Below are 14394 nucleotides of genomic sequence, written 5' to 3' on the forward strand. Positions count from 1 at the left end.
TCTCCTCCCCTACCCCTTCTCCCCCCCCTCAGCTCCATCCCCCTCAGGGCTGCTCTATCCCCCTTGGTGCAGTGGCTGCTGCATCCCCCCCCTCTAAAAAGCCCTCCTGGAGGCCAGGGCTCACCCCCCGCCCGGCCAGGGGGGGCACGGGGCGGCTCGGGGAGGGCTCCAGCCTCACGCCAGCACAGTGAACGCAGGAAATTTATACAGGGCTTTACAGAACAAAGCTACTGAAATCAGCCACACGATGGCCAGACATAAGAGGGGTCCCGGCCCCCCCCCCACCCCCATCACCCGCTGTCCGAGGAGGTGGGGGGGGCGGTGGAAGGGGACCTGGGGGGTCGGGTGGGGGTGCAAGGGGCCGTGGCGGAGCAGAGGCGGGGGGTCCAGCTCCCCAGGAGCTCACGCTGCTGCTGCCCCAGGGCTTGGCTGACCAGCCCAGGCAGCGCCAGCAGGCTCAGCCCCAGCGCCTCCATCTTGCTCTCCAGGGCACCCAGACGCTTCTCCAGATCCTCATTACGTTCCTGCAGCTCCGAGACCATGTCGTACATGATGTTCTGGGTCTGACAGGTAGGGGACACAGTGGGGCAGGGGGCTCAGCACCAGGAGCCCCCCTGCAGTGGGGTCCCCTGGATCCCATCCCAGCATCGCTCACCTTTGCCAGGTCCACCAGTGTGTTGGCCTGGTCATTCAGCTTCCGCTGCTCCATCTTCACGCTCCTCAACCTGCAGAGACACGGGGGAGCAGGGTCAGGGTCAGCCATACCCCCAGGCAGCACCCCCAGCACCCCAGCATGCAGGCCCCCTACCCCACAAGCACAGCCTCTGCCCCTCCATCCTTGCCCCGGACAGCCCCAGGGGGGCTGCGCCCCCGTGTTTCCTCCCCCCACAGTTTTGCAGCAACAAGCCCATGCAAACAGGAGCAGGTGGAGGAGAGGAGCAGCCCCGTGGGGCAACTTACTTCTGAGCTCTGCAGGGACAGGGCAGAACAGAGACAAAACACAACAGCAGGTTTAATACCACCACGAAGAGCGCAGGGAGATGACAGCAGCCGCAGCACGGCCATCCCGCCCCCCCCCCCCCCGGGTTTCCTCCCCCAAGCTGGGTGCCCCTTGGTTGTCCCCCCAAAGCACGAGGTGCCAAGGGGCTCGCAGCCCCCAGCCCTGCTCCCCAGTGCGGGTGAAGCCGGATGGCACACATGGTCACATCAAGCCTCCTCAATCCAGCACCCCTGGGGACACCCCAGCATCGTCGAGGTCCCCACCCACCAGGAGAGCAGCTCCGCAGTGGGGACAGGGACAGGGGACAGGGACCACCTGGCTCCCAACCCAGGGGTCCAAGCAGCACGGGCGCAGAAAGGGAGGGAGCCCCCAGCTCTCGTTCCGGAGCCACGATGGGAAAAACCTCCTCGTAGGAAGCAGGTAAAGGTTTGGCACTTACTGATGGATGGCTTGGAGGAACTTACGCTGGTGTTTCCGAACTTTGGCATGGTCGATCTTCTTCACCAGCTTGGTGTGTTTGTAGATGAGCCACGTTTCCCTGAGTACGTTGGCAGCAGCATTTTTCACCTGGAAGCAACCAGGGTCACGGATGAAGATGGCTGGTCCAGCGCCCGGCAATGCTGTGCCTGATGGGGCTGGGGGGACAGCACCAGGGGGGTCTTACCCGCTTTGTTAGCTGCGTATCCATCATGAAGTTGTGCACGTGTTTCTCTGCTTTGGTGAGCTCTAGCTTTCTGGCAACGACAGCGACAACCAGAGCAGTGCAGCCAGCACCCTGCGGGCAGAAAGCCCCGGGGTGAGGGCAGTGGGGGGGCACAGGAGTCATGTCCCCCCCGGCCTGTCCCCCTTGCCGGCGCTCACCATGATGCCAGTGAGCAGACACACGCCCTTCCCGCAGTAGGTGTGCGGCACCATGTCCCCGTAGCCGATGGAGAGGAAGGTGATGGAGATCAGCCACATCGCTCCCAAGAAGTTGCTGGTCACCTCCTGCTTGTCATGGTACCTGCCCAGGGCCGAGCGGAGCTGATGTCACCGCACAGTCCCGGTCCCACCACGTGCCCCTCGTGGCACCACCAGCTTTGCCACGTGGTTTTTAGCTACTTTCCCATCCGGTGGCTGCAGCCAGGAGGGTCCCCAAGCTCCCAACCACATCACTGGCACATGGGGCCCCAAAGCAGCTGGGGACACCCTGGGGACACTTTGGGGACACCAGGTATGGGCACTCCAGACACAGGTGCCAGGAAGGAGGAAAGCTCCGGGGGTGGCTGCAGCCCCCAGGAGCAGTGCTGGCTCGGGGGGGCTGGATGAGGATACCGAGGCGCAGAGCAGCAGCCCCCATCCTCCTGAAGCTCCCCCAGACCTCTCTAAGCACAGGACGTGGGTGTCACTGCGTGACCCCCCCCCAGGAGAAGGGATACCCCCCCTCTGCAGAGCAGGGGATGGCTGCACAGACCCAGCCAGAGCAAACACCCCGCAAGCCCCTGGAGGGGCCACCTTGGCAAGCTGCCCCCCAAGCAAGGCTACAAAGGGCCCCGAGGCCACTACGGGTGTCACTGGGGGCGGGGGGAAGCAGGGGACACTGCGCTTTGAGATTTCATGGCCAGTGCCGATGCCACGAATGCAGATGGCTGTGCCCCTCACCCCCTCCCCAAGGGACCCCCAGACATGGCCCCCGCTGCTTGCGGGGACGAGCCTGGGGATGAGCAGTGGAGCCCAGCGCTGGGTGCAGTGGCCAAGCCGGGCAGCGGGTCGGGGGCATGCAGGGAGCAGCAGGGAGCTGGGCAAACCGGGTGCTGGGAGGGAGAAGAGGGAAGGAAGGAGCAAGCTGGGGTGAACTCAAGCGTGCGGTGAGGAATTTAGGATTGCTGCGTCCCTGCCCCCGGCCCCCCCGGCCCCCCGGGCACAGGCACAGCCATCGGCTTGGGCTTGGAACCTCAGTCGGCACTGAGGGATGCAGCAGGGCAATGCTGGGGGGCACCGGCACCCCACGGGGGGCTGGCAGTGAGGGCTGAGCTCGTCCCCAAAGGGCTGGCAGCCTGAGGACGTCACCCCCTGGCGATGCTCCCCCGGACAGGGGGGGCTGCAGTGCTCCCCGCTTCCCTCCGTCCTGCTGGGGAGCACCTGGGACTCCAACACACCCAGACTGTGCACGTCAAGGAGGGGAAACACCGAGCGCCAGCAACAGCCAGAGCCGAGCAAAAGCCCTTTGGAGACTCAGCCGAAGCCTCCGGTTAGGAACAAGGATCCAGCAGCTCCTTCCTGGCTGCTCTGGCTCAGCTCTGCTCCTTGCCAGGGTTTCCCCCTCCCCCCCGGGGCCACCCCAGGACCTGCAGCGATTCCTGCAGCAAGCCCACCCCTCCAAAAGCCCCCCAAGAGCCCTGGCAGAAGGACCTGTGCTCTGCCCCACCCCCGCATGCTGCGATGGGACCCCCGGCTCGTGTCTGCAGCTGTGCTGGGCACCACAGCCACCCTGGCTGGGTGGCACAGGGGGAACAGAAAGCAGCTGCTGAGGTTCCAAGTGGAAAAGGGCTCAGGCCCCTTTCCGTGTCCACGGCCTTTTTGCACCCCCCCGGACCCCCAGCCTTGACACCCCCCCACCCACTGGCTGCAGCTAATCCTAAATTCTGGGTAGCACAAGCCTGGGGGCGGGGGACGTCCCGTGCAGGACGCGCTGTCGGTCCCTGGGGTGACTCACAGTTTGTCCCTGCAAGCAGCAGAGCGGTCAGGGAGGGAAAACAAGAGCCGTTAATGCGAGTCCCACAGGAGCGGCCGAGAAGGGGCAGGGCACCGGCGCGGGCATCCCAGCCCCGGCATCCTGGTGGGTGCAGCCAAGGAGCATGGGCCACATCCTGCTCGAGGGCTTGGTCCCCTCTGCAAGACCCCCAGCTCCTCCTAGCCGGAGCAGCCGGCAGAGAGGGGGGGTCCTGCTGCATCCCAGGCAGGGCACAGAGGGGCTTGGGAGAGCTCTAGAGACAGCCTGGGGGTCCGCCCGTCCCAGCCTTGCCTTGGCAAGCGGGTTTGGTTTGGCAAAACCATTGCGGCCACCAGCCGGGGCATAAGGGTCCTGCCAGGGAGGCTCTGCCTGGAGAGCAGGGGCCTCTTCTCCAAGAAGCCTCTTCTCTCCCCAAAGCCGCCTCGGGGGCTGCACCGTGCGTCCTCAGCTGCACCCCAGCCCGAGAGCCCCATCAGGGAGCGCCCCCCGTACCTCTCGCAGACGCGGACCGTCCAGGCAGCGATGATCCAGGAGGAGATGCTGAACACCAGGAGGACAGTGCCAGGGCAGATGGTCATGAGGGTCTTCATGACAAAGCGGGTGTTGAAGTTGATCTTGTTGAGGGCACCGATGCTGCGGGAGGAGGCGTCGGTGAAGAGCTTGCTGTGCAGCAGCATGACGCGCCCGATCAGGTACAGCCGCAGGAACATGGGGATGGAGAGGATGATGTCCACATCAGCATCGGCCACCGAGGCGGCATAGGTGAAGGCCAACCGTGCCGTCCAAGTGAAGAGGTACTGGCCAGGGATGGGGTGGATGGCGCAGACGATCAACTCCAGGGCAATGAAGAAGATGCGCTCGTAGGTCATGGCGATGCGCCAGTCGTCAGCGCCGTTATCCACCATGAAGAGCTGCCAGGGGGGAGGAAGAGGAGGGGGGGGGTGGGCGGTGGGATCCCCAGGGTGGCGTGGCCCTGGTGAGCCCCCACTAGTGGGTGCCCCTCACCTGGATCTCTCTGGCGTGGTACATGACGATGAGCCCCAGGAGGATGATGGTCGAGAGGCTGATAAGGCATTTCAGTGCAAACGAATACGATGACTCCTGTGAGAGAGGCAGGCAGTGTCAGCCCGGGCAGGCCCCCCACTACCCCCAGCCGCCCACCCACCACACCCTCTACCTTGGTGTAGACCCCCCAGGACAGCTCCGTCTCTGTGACCATCACCACGATGCCGAACATCCCAAAGATGAGGGCGTAATCGCTGAGGCGCTTCCGCTTCTCAAAAAGGGCTCGCCGGTGCCCCAGCTTGTACCCAATGTTCTGGTTCCGCCGGGGTCCTCGGCCCCGCTCCTCAGCCGCATCCTGCGCCGGGGCCGCTGCGGTGCCAGGATCCGAACCCCCGGCCTGCTCTGGCCGTGAGACCACCACCTCGAGGCCAGGGGAATGGCGGGGCCGCAGTGGCTGGGTCTCCCCCTCCAGCGGGTGCAGGGTGCGGGCAGAGGCGCTCAGGGGGCCCCGGGGCCGTGCCACCCCCCCATTGTACCGGCAGCCGCTCATGGCTCTGGCGGGGAGGGGGCCAGGCGATCCCGCATGGCTCAGCGGCGCGGGGGCGACCTGCGGGAGAGGGGATGGCGTCGGATGGGGGGGTCCTGGGGGGGGGTCCCCGGGATCAGCATCCTCATCCCACCCGGCACCAGACGACACTTCCTGGGGCACGTGGTGCCCATGTGCCGGCCTCGACGGTGGCAGGGGGGCTGCACCCTGCCCACGGAGGGGGGGGGCTGCACCCTGCCCACGGGGGACGTTTCCTGCCCACGGGGGAAGCCGTGTACCCTGCCGGGGGTCGGTGCCACCGCAGCGCGGTCGCCCCCCCCATAGCAGCCCCGCCGGGGCAGGGTGGGGGGCACAGCGAGGGCAGGAGGGGTCCGTCCCCACGGTGCTCCCGGTTCCCGGTGCCAACCCCTGCCCGCGGCCCCCGGAACGGCTCCGGTAACGAGCCGCAGCTGCGCGTCCCCGCCGCCCTGCGACCTCCCCGCTGTGCCCGGGGCTCCCGGTACCGGCGTGCCCGGTGGGCTCGGCTCGGCTCGACCCCGCCCCCGGCCCCTGCCCGCTACCTGCCGCCGGGCCGGGACGGGACGGGGCCGCGCCGCCGCCGCCGCCGCTGCCGCCGCCGCAGCCCGGCTCGGTCCCGGGGGCGCGCGGCGGCGGGACCGGAGCGCCCGGGGGCGGGGCGGGGGCGGACCGAGATGCCTCATTGGCGGGCACCGTCCCCGCCCCCCCGTGACGAGCGTCACGCCACGCCCACGCCACGCCCCCCGCGCTGACCCCGCCCCCGGGCCCACAGCCACCCCCCCCCATGCGCTCCCTGACATCCCTGAGCCCCTAGAGCCCCTCCTGCCCCCGCACCCCCCCGGCCCCGCCCCGGCCCCACCGCTCCCTCACCCCCGGCACCCCCCTCGCACCGCCGGCCGTGCACCCCCCCTGTACCCCCTACACCCCCATGCACCCTTTTGTACCCCCATGCACCCCATCCCCCCCCATCCCCCATCACACCCCAGCACACACACTTCCACCCCCGCAGTAACACGCCCAGCACCCCCCATGCACCCACCACCACCCCCCAGCTTCCAGCCTCACTGAACAGCTCCTCTGCCCCCAAACCCCATCAGCCCCCCTGCATCCCCCACACCCCCAGTGCACCCTCTCCATCCTCCCCACGCACCCCAAGTACGCTGCCTCCAGCATCCTCAGCACATCCCCTCTGTCACTCCCCCCCCAGCACCCCCATGATTCCCCTGACACCAGCAGCCCTGCCCACCCCAGCCCCATGTACCCCCCTACCTGCTCGGGCTCCCCAGGGCCGGCCGAGGGGGGCCTCGGGGCATTAGGGGCTGTGGGGCCGGGGCTTTGCGTGGCGGGGGTCTGGGGGGCCGGGTGCCATGGGCTTCCCTCCACGCCTGGCCATAGAGGAGATGTGGCATTAGCAGCGTCCCCAAACCCCCCTGGCCACAGTACTAGTGACCCCCAGAGCAACTGCACCCAGCCGAGGGTCCTGCCCTGGCCCCACCACTCAGGGGGTCACCCTGTCCCGTGTCACCCCGTGCACCCCCCACCTGCAGTAGCAGGGCTGTGGGCAGGGGGGCTGCTGTGCCACACTGAGCCCAAGGCCCCCCCCCCAGCAGCCAGGGTGGGCGAGCGGGGATTCGGCAAGCAGAGCCGCATTTTCCAGCTGTGGGTTTGTCACCAGGCTGTGGGGTACAGGGACTGCAGGGCTGGAGTGGCACCAGGGGTCCGTGGGCTGAGCCCCCGGCCCTGCACCCTCCTGCTGCGTGGCCAGGGCTGAGCTGCAATGGGGGAGGCACCAGCCCAGGCAGTTCCCTTGGCCCCACTGCACGGGTGGCCCCGCAGAGCCAGCACAGCTCCCCCCACCAGCACAAGCAGCCACATCACACAGGGGGTCTCACAGCAGAAAGCACAGATCCCACTGCAGAAACAGCCCCATTGCAGCCAACACAGACCCCCAGCACCAATGGCCCCATTGCACCAACAGCCCCGTTGCATGAGAGGCTGCACTGCACAAACAGCCCCATTGCAGCAAGCATGGGCCCCTGGTACCAACAGCCCCATTGCATGAGGGACTGCATTGCCCAGCCGGTCCTGTTGCACCGGCACAGACCCCCAGCACCAACAGCCCCATTGCATAAACAGTCCTGTTGTATGTGGGGTTGCACTGCGTGAACAGCTCCGCTGCAGCCAGCGTGGACCCCTGGCACCAACAGCTCCATTGCACAAATGGCCCCATTGCACAAACAGCCCCGTTGCACAAGGGGCTGCACTGCATGAACAGCCCCGCTGCAGCCAGTGCAGACCCCCAGCACCAATGGCCCCATTGCACAACAGGCCTCAAAATCCCTGCACGGAGCCCACGATGCCAATGGCACCGGCAGCGCTGTCCCGGTCAGAGGGCCAGGATGGGGCATGTTGCTGCAGGGCTCCTTGTATCGGGGAGCTGGGGGTCCCCGTAGCTCCCCCCCCGCCAGGCCCTGCTCCCCGCATTTCAGGCCTCCAAGCACCAAATACTGCTGCAGCCCATCCCAGCAAACACGCTGAGCAACTGGCACTGGCATCCCCGTTGCAAACATCACCACCTTTCCCACATCCCTCCCAGTGCGGGGACACTGGGGAAGGTGCTATCGCCACCAGCACCTCCCCATGAGTGGGGGGCAGCAGGGTTTGGGACTCCTTCCCCATCCCCGAGGGATGCACCAGAGCCAGGGAAGATGCTTCCCTGCTACCTTTGGGAGCAAAGGCTGTGTGGCCGAGCTCCAGCGCCCAGCTGCTCCCCGGTGTGTATCCGGGGCGGCTGGCTCTCCTCCAGAGCCAGATCATTTTCTCTCCATTCTGCCAAATTTATTGCAGGAAAATGGGCTCCGATTTCTTTTTAATACTCAGTTGGGGAGAAAAAATACGCAGCGGGCAGGATGGAGGGGAAGCGGTTTCTCAGGGCTGCCGGCCCCAGGCCCCTTTGCCGCGGAGGTGCCGGAGATGCCGGAGCCATGCCAGGGCAGAGCATCCACCCCACAGCCCAGCAAACTTTTTGGTACCTTGAATGGGGCTGGTGAAGCTGCCCCCAGAACCCTCCCAGATGGATGACGGTAAATATTTTATTAACCATCACTCCGTGGTCATTTCACTAATAGCTTCTATTGACGGCAACATAAATGGGCCTTATTAAATCTTCCCTCTGTCAGGACATCGATAGGGATGTTTCCCGCAGGATTCAATGCCCAGAGGGTTGATTAAAACTGCAAAGCCCCGAGGGGTCCCTGTCCCCTGTCCCCATGGGGACACTGTGGCCGGTGGCTGCGTTCCCCAGGATGCTTGGGCGGGATGCGCAGCATGGGGGTACCCGGCGTGGTTCTCCACGGCCCCACTGCGGGGACGGGGACGTGGCAGGTGGCCCCAGCCAGGGCTGATGGCCACGGCCGCCGCATGTCCTTGAGCAACGGCCCCGAGCGTCCCCACTCCCGGCAGCTCCCGCACCGGGAGGTTGGTGGCGATGCGGCAGCAGGACGCCCACCGCCGCAGCCCGGGTGTCTCAGCACGGCTGCAGGGTGCTCCTGCCGCCCCCGCAGCAACGCTCAGGGCTGGGACACGGGCGCCCACGAGGTCTCATCTCCCCGGTGGGCTGCGGGGGTCCCTGGGGAGGCAGGGGGGGCCTGTCTGCCCTGGGTAGGAATGAGATGTCACTGGCTTTAAAGAGGTCCCTCGGTTGGGAGGGATGGGGATGGCGGGTGAAGGGGTCCTAAGGGGGACCCAGCACCTCCTCACCCTGCGTGGAGCAGGGACACAGATGGGGGGGGGCACGACATGGTTTAACCCCCACATGGCTGGGCTGCAGCAGCTCCTGGTGCCTTGGGGGTGGCAGTGGGACCCCCAGCTCCCCCTGTGCCCCAGAGTAGCGATGCTGCCTGGGAGCAACTGCAGCAGAGGAGGGTGCAGCTAAAAATAGAGGCGGGCAGCCGAAAGGCTCCCCACTGGTGATTTATTTATTACCTGCTCACTAATTCCTGCCTGGGAATCGTGGTCCCAGGGAGGGTGGAGCAGGAATTTGGGGGAGCAGCGGCTGCTGGCGGGGCTGTGCCCACAGGCCCCACGCCACCAGCCAGGCGGCGTGGCCACAGTCCTGCTGCTGTACTGGGGGAAAGGGGCCGGGGAACCAGGGACCCCCCCCCCAGCCATGGCGCAGGGGTGCTCGGGGTGGCAGGACCCACACCATGCCCCAGCTCGGGGCTGTAGGGGCCCTCTGGCCAGCCGGCATGGGGACCCGGGGCTTGCCGGGTGCACAAAGTGCGTCAGACCCCATGCAGCTCCCCCATCCCCTCAAATCCCCTGTGGTGGCCCTGGTTCCTTGGGTGGCCGCAACTCCTGCTGCTGCCAAGCCCTGGCCATATGTCCCAGGCTGGAGAGCATCTGTTGGTGCTGGCAGGAGCCCCCAGCCCCCGCAAATGCTGCTGCCCACCCACTGGCACGGGGCTGGATGGGGCTGTGTGGCACCACCGCTGTCCCCCCAGGCAGGGCAGAGGGGCTTGAGTATGGTTTGGGGGAGCACAGGACCATCTGAGCCCCCTGGGGCTGGTGGAGGCACCCGCATGAGGCCACCGGGCTCCCAAAGAGCACCAGGTCGGCTCAGCCAAGCCCTGCCACTGTGGGACCCCTGATGACGCCAGCAGCCAGGCCCCCATCCCCCAGTCACCCCATGTCCACACTGGCACATCAGAGACAGTGTAAAGGGGCAGAGCCTGGCACTTGTGGGGTGATTCACCCCACGCAGGATCTGGCCCATTCCCACCCATGGAGCTGTGGGGTGTCAGTGGGTCCCACAGCGCAGGGAGAGGCATGCAGGCTGGCACACGTGAGGGGACATGTGGGGACACGCAGGGACACCCGAACATCCCTGGCCCCGCCATGATGCAGGGGAATCCCCAGCTTATCCCGGGGTCTCCCCAAGAAAACCCCTCCCCTGAGCCCCACCAAGACGCTCTGGGGCTGGGGCTGGATCAGGCCCTGGAGGAACAGCGGGGGCAGCACCAGTGTCCCTGGGGCTGGCAGAACCAGCCGGGACCCCCCCAGGCACCCCCAACCCAAGGGGGACCCTATCCCCAGTCCTCCCACCTCAGGAGGGGACACAGCCGGGGATGTCCTACCTGTGTGGAGCCAAGCAGGTGCCTGGGGCTGGGATGGGGGGTGCTGTGGGGTCTAGGGTGGGGGGTTCAGGCTCCCCACACCCCCCTCTGCCGCCACTGCGCTGCCGTCCCCAGACAAAGCCGCTGCGCTGGGTTTGCCTGCCGCCTCCCCCACGCAGCTCAGCTCAGCCGAAGGACAAAGCCGCTCCGCCTGGCTGCCCCTGCCGGGCCACTACAGACCCCCTGCCCGGGGCCAGCTGGGGGGGACATGGGTGCCCCCGCGGCCCCTGGGACTGCCACAAGCTCCTTGGGGGGAGGGGGATCCCCTAAACCTCAAGCACCTTTGGAGAGCCTTGTCCCCTCATGGCGGGGTGGTGGTCCCCACCACCATGGAGGTGTCCCCGCAGCCACTGCGGTCCCCAGCCCTGCACGGGGTCCCCAAGGTCACAGGGAAGGTCGGGAGGGGCAGGGAGGGCCCCACGCCCATGGCCTCGATGGCTGCACCGTGGCACACCGGGCACTCTCCGGTACATCGAGGCCACGAGCACCATGTGTTGCCAGAACCTGCCAGCAGCCCCGAGTGCCAAGCCAGGCTTTGACCAGCAAACACCGCGCACGGCCTGAGGTCCCGCCAGCCTCGGTGCCTCGTTGGACGCGCCACCCCGGCATGGCCAGCTCCTGGTGGCACAGCCAGATCGACCAAAGCTGTTTGTGGCACAGACTCCCTGGTTTCAGTGGGTGCTGAGCAGGGTTGGTTCCTCCAGAGCCATCCTGGGGCCACATCCCACCGGGGCCGTGCTGGCAGCTGGACCCTGCTGCTGGGGAGCACCGAGGGACCCGCTCAGCCCTGCTCCCCAGCCTCACACCGTCACTGCCACAGCCACACCAGAGACCTCTGCGACCCCCAGACTCTGGCAGCTGGAGCTTGCCCAGAGCAGCCAACCCACCACAGGCAGGGCATCCCCGGTGTCCCCCAGCTCCCCACACCCAGGCGCCCAGCCGCGGCAGGGGGAAGCCATCCCCAGCGTCCCCACCGGTGCCACCCCCACGCCCGCTCACTTGCCACTGCCCCGCACTATGGGGAGCGTCGGGACGAGCTGGGGTGCCCAGGGGGCGGCGGGGGCATGGGCCGGGGTGCAGTGGCCGCAGCCGCTGGCAGCTCTCTGCGTGGCGGAGCAGCAGTAGCAACGGCAGCCGTGCCTGGGTGCATGTGGGAGCCACGGCACGGGGGGGGGGGCCGGGGGCTTCCCCGCCCCACGCCCCCACATCCCCCCCGGCCCTGCCGCGGCGGCCAGTGACCTTGAGGCCGAGAAGCTGGCGGAGTATGGGGGAGGAGGATATTTTTAGCTGGGCAGAGTCACTCCCATCGCGTCCTCATTGTCACTGCCGTGGGCTGCTTCCCGCGCCCCGCTGCCCCGATCCAGCCCCCCCAGCTCCCCGCCGTGCTGGGACCTGCGGGGTGCAGGGGGGGGGGGGGCAGCAGGGGCAGCTGAATGGGCGCAGCCTGCTCTAGACCCCCCCAGCCTCAGGGTGCCCTCGGGGCAGCCCCCTCATGGCATCCCCTTCCCAAAGAGCCTTCGGGTATGCCCCCACTGCCCCTCTCCATCCCTGCCACACCAGGGGTCCCCGGGAGCCAGGAGGTGCCCACAAGCCGGGGGATTCCCAAGAGCCGGGGATTCCCAGGAGCGAGGGGGTTCCCCAGCATAGCACATCCTCAGGAGCTGCGGGGGTGCCCCCAGCCCACCATTCCCCCCCCCCCTGCCCCGGTGCACCCACCTGCAGACAGACCCCGGCCTCCGCTCCCCTCGAGCACTGCCACCGGTGACCATGGCCTGGCGTCGGCACGTGCCGGCGCAGCGGTGAGCCCGGGCTGACCAGAGGCTTCACCGGCACAACCGGGTGAGTTGGGGGCCGGGGGTGGCCGGGTGCCTCGACTCTGGCCCCGCGGTCCCACCTGGCCCCACGCCGCTGCTCCGTGCCTCGGTTTCCCCAGCGCGCAGGGCTGCCGGGGCGGCGATGCGGCGGCGTTGCTATTCCGCTCACACGCGCAGCCGCGCACACCCGCTCCCGGTTCCTCCCCGCCGCCCCGGCCACCGCAGCTATTGTCTGCAGCTAAATTTAGCCTATTGCCGGCTCCCCCATTTTAATTGCCACATCTGCGGGGATGTGGGCGATCGCCCGCTCCGTGCCTCCCCGAGCACCCACGCCACCGCTGTGCTTCTCCCTTCCTGGTGCCCAGCACCATCCCACCCGTGACACTGGGAAGCTGGAGCCGTGGTGGCTCAGACCCTGCAGCGGTGCCCTCGGTAGCACCCCCGGTGGCACCAGAAGCAGCCCTCTGGCTGGCCTGGCACGGGTGCATGTGCAGGATGCAGCACCCAGGGTGGCACAGGGACCAGGTGGCACAGGGACCACGGGCACCCACCTGGGCATTGTACCCAGCTGCTGCGTGGCACCCAGGGGTCCAATTGCCACTGGTGGGGAAGCAGGGATTCCCCCAGGTGCAGGGGTGTGTGTGGGGGACACCCCTGAGCAGGCCCCTGGATTTGGTGCACATCCCACCCAAGCTCTGCAGGCTGCAGTGGGGTGCGGGCAGGGTGGGGGTGTTGTGGGGGGATGGGGGTGTTGTGGGAGGTGGTGGCGCTGCCCACCTGCCTGCAGCTGCCTCCTGCTCCCTTTGACAAGGCAGAGAGCTGTGGGTGGCAGTGGGGCACACGCGCGTGCAAGCACCCTGCACCAGGGAGGGGGTGCATGTGTGCACAGGGGGCCTTTGCACGGGGGCTGCATGTGTCAGTTGGGAGGGTGCAGGGGCCAGGTGTGTGTGCAAGGGGGTGTGTGCACAGGGGGTGTGCATGGCAAGGGTGTACAGGGTGTGTGTGCAAGAGGGGCTGCACACAGGGCATGTGCATGGTGGGGTTTGCAAGGGGGTGTGCAAGGGGGGCTGTGCACTGGGGCTGTGCGTGGTGGGGTGTGCAAGGGGGGCTGTGCACAGGGACTGTACAGGGTGTGTGTGCAAGGGGGGCTGCGCACAGGGCATGTGCATGGTGGGGTTTGCAAGGGGTGTGTGCAAGGGGGGCTGTGCACTGGGGCTGTGCGTGGTGGGGTGTGCAAGGGGGGCTGTGCACAGGGAGTGTATAGGGGGTGTGTGCAAAGGCATCTGTGCATGGTAGGGTGTGCAAGGGGAGCTCTGCACATGATGGGGTGCACGGTGTGTGTGCAAGGGGGGTGCACGGCCCGGTGAGCACAGGGGGCGTGCAGGGAGGTGTACACACAATGCACGACTAGAGGGGTTGCAGCGTGCAGGCGTGTGCACGCGCAGGGTGTGCTTTGTGTTGTGTGCGGCGTGCAGGGGGTGAATGCACGGCGGTGAGTGCGTGTGCAAGAGGCTGTGTGCACGGCTTTGTGGGGGGGCGGGGGGGCAGCGTGCACAGAGCGGCGCAGGGCTTGCACGCACAGCTCCGTGCTGGGGTGTGCTACGTGCACGCTGCTGCAGTGTGCAGGGGGTGCATGATGCGGGGGGGGTGTTTGGCGTGCGGAGGGGGGGCAGGCACAGCGGTGCCCGGAGCGTTGCATGGTGCAGGGGCGGTGCGTGGTTCAAGGGCGGGGGGGGCCCGGGGGGCTGTCTGGTGCAGGGGGTGTGCACATTGCGCGGGGGGGGGTTATGGTGCAGAGCGTGCATTCTGCAGAGGGTGTGCACTGTGCCCGGGGCCGGGGGGGTGCCCGTTGTGGCGGGAGGAGGGGGGGGATGCCCGGTGCAGGGGGGGCGCGGGGGGGATGCCCGGTGTAAGCCCTGCGCGGCTGCGCGGGCGCCGGGAGGATCCCGGGGCCGTGTGCCCGCCCCCCCCCGCGGGTTCCCCCGCCCCCGCAGCGGAGCAGCCCGTTGCCATGGCAGCGTCGTCCCCCCCCCCCCCCCCCCCGCGGGCTGCGCACGGAGCCAGCGCGGCCCCCCCCGCCCCGGGGGGGGGGGAATCCCCGGAGGGGCGGGGCGGGGAATCCC

The 14394-nt window shown here is 67.8% G+C and overlaps 1 protein-coding gene across 2 annotated transcripts; it reads right to left on the reverse strand.

Moving 5' to 3' along the window:
* Window positions 1-198: 198 nt before the first annotated feature.
* KCNN1 (potassium calcium-activated channel subfamily N member 1) lies at window positions 199-12603 on the reverse strand. Of its 2 annotated transcripts, XM_055804802.1 has the most exons (10): window positions 12174-12603; window positions 6553-6668; window positions 4891-5325; window positions 4719-4814; window positions 4206-4624; window positions 1862-2003; window positions 1665-1775; window positions 1440-1567; window positions 656-725; window positions 199-563 (listed from the first exon to the last, which is right to left on the reverse strand). In XM_055804802.1, exons 3-10 carry the CDS (start codon window positions 5266-5268, stop codon window positions 291-293), a joined length of 1617 nt encoding a protein of 538 aa, XP_055660777.1. In that variant the 5' UTR covers window positions 5269-5325; window positions 6553-6668; window positions 12174-12603; the 3' UTR covers window positions 199-290. The 2 variants fall into 2 exon arrangements, with proteins under 2 accessions (XP_055660777.1, XP_055660776.1); XM_055804801.1 differs by lacking the exons at window positions 6553-6668; window positions 12174-12603 and adding an exon at window positions 5826-6005.
* Window positions 12604-14394: the final 1791 nt, after the last annotated feature.

Source organism: Falco peregrinus, chromosome 5 (assembly GCF_023634155.1).
Source record: "Falco peregrinus isolate bFalPer1 chromosome 5, bFalPer1.pri, whole genome shotgun sequence".
Taxonomy (NCBI): domain Eukaryota; kingdom Metazoa; phylum Chordata; class Aves; order Falconiformes; family Falconidae; genus Falco; species Falco peregrinus.

What these genes read in the sequence shown, in the direction of transcription:
- KCNN1 (XM_055804801.1), bottom strand. Translation starts at nt 5,966, where the DNA reads ATGAGGCATCTCGGTCCGCCCCCGCCCCGCCCCCGGGCGCTCCGGTCC. An exon ending in GTCTGCTCACTGGCATCATG is followed by an intron (nt 1,776 to 1,861) that starts GTGAGCGCCGGC and finishes TTCTGCCCGCAG; the next exon opens with GGTGCTGGCTGCACTGCTCT. An exon ending in TTCCTCCAAGCCATCCATCA is followed by an intron (nt 726 to 1,439) that starts GTAAGTGCCAAA and finishes GTGTCTCTGCAG; the next exon opens with GTTGAGGAGCGTGAAGATGG.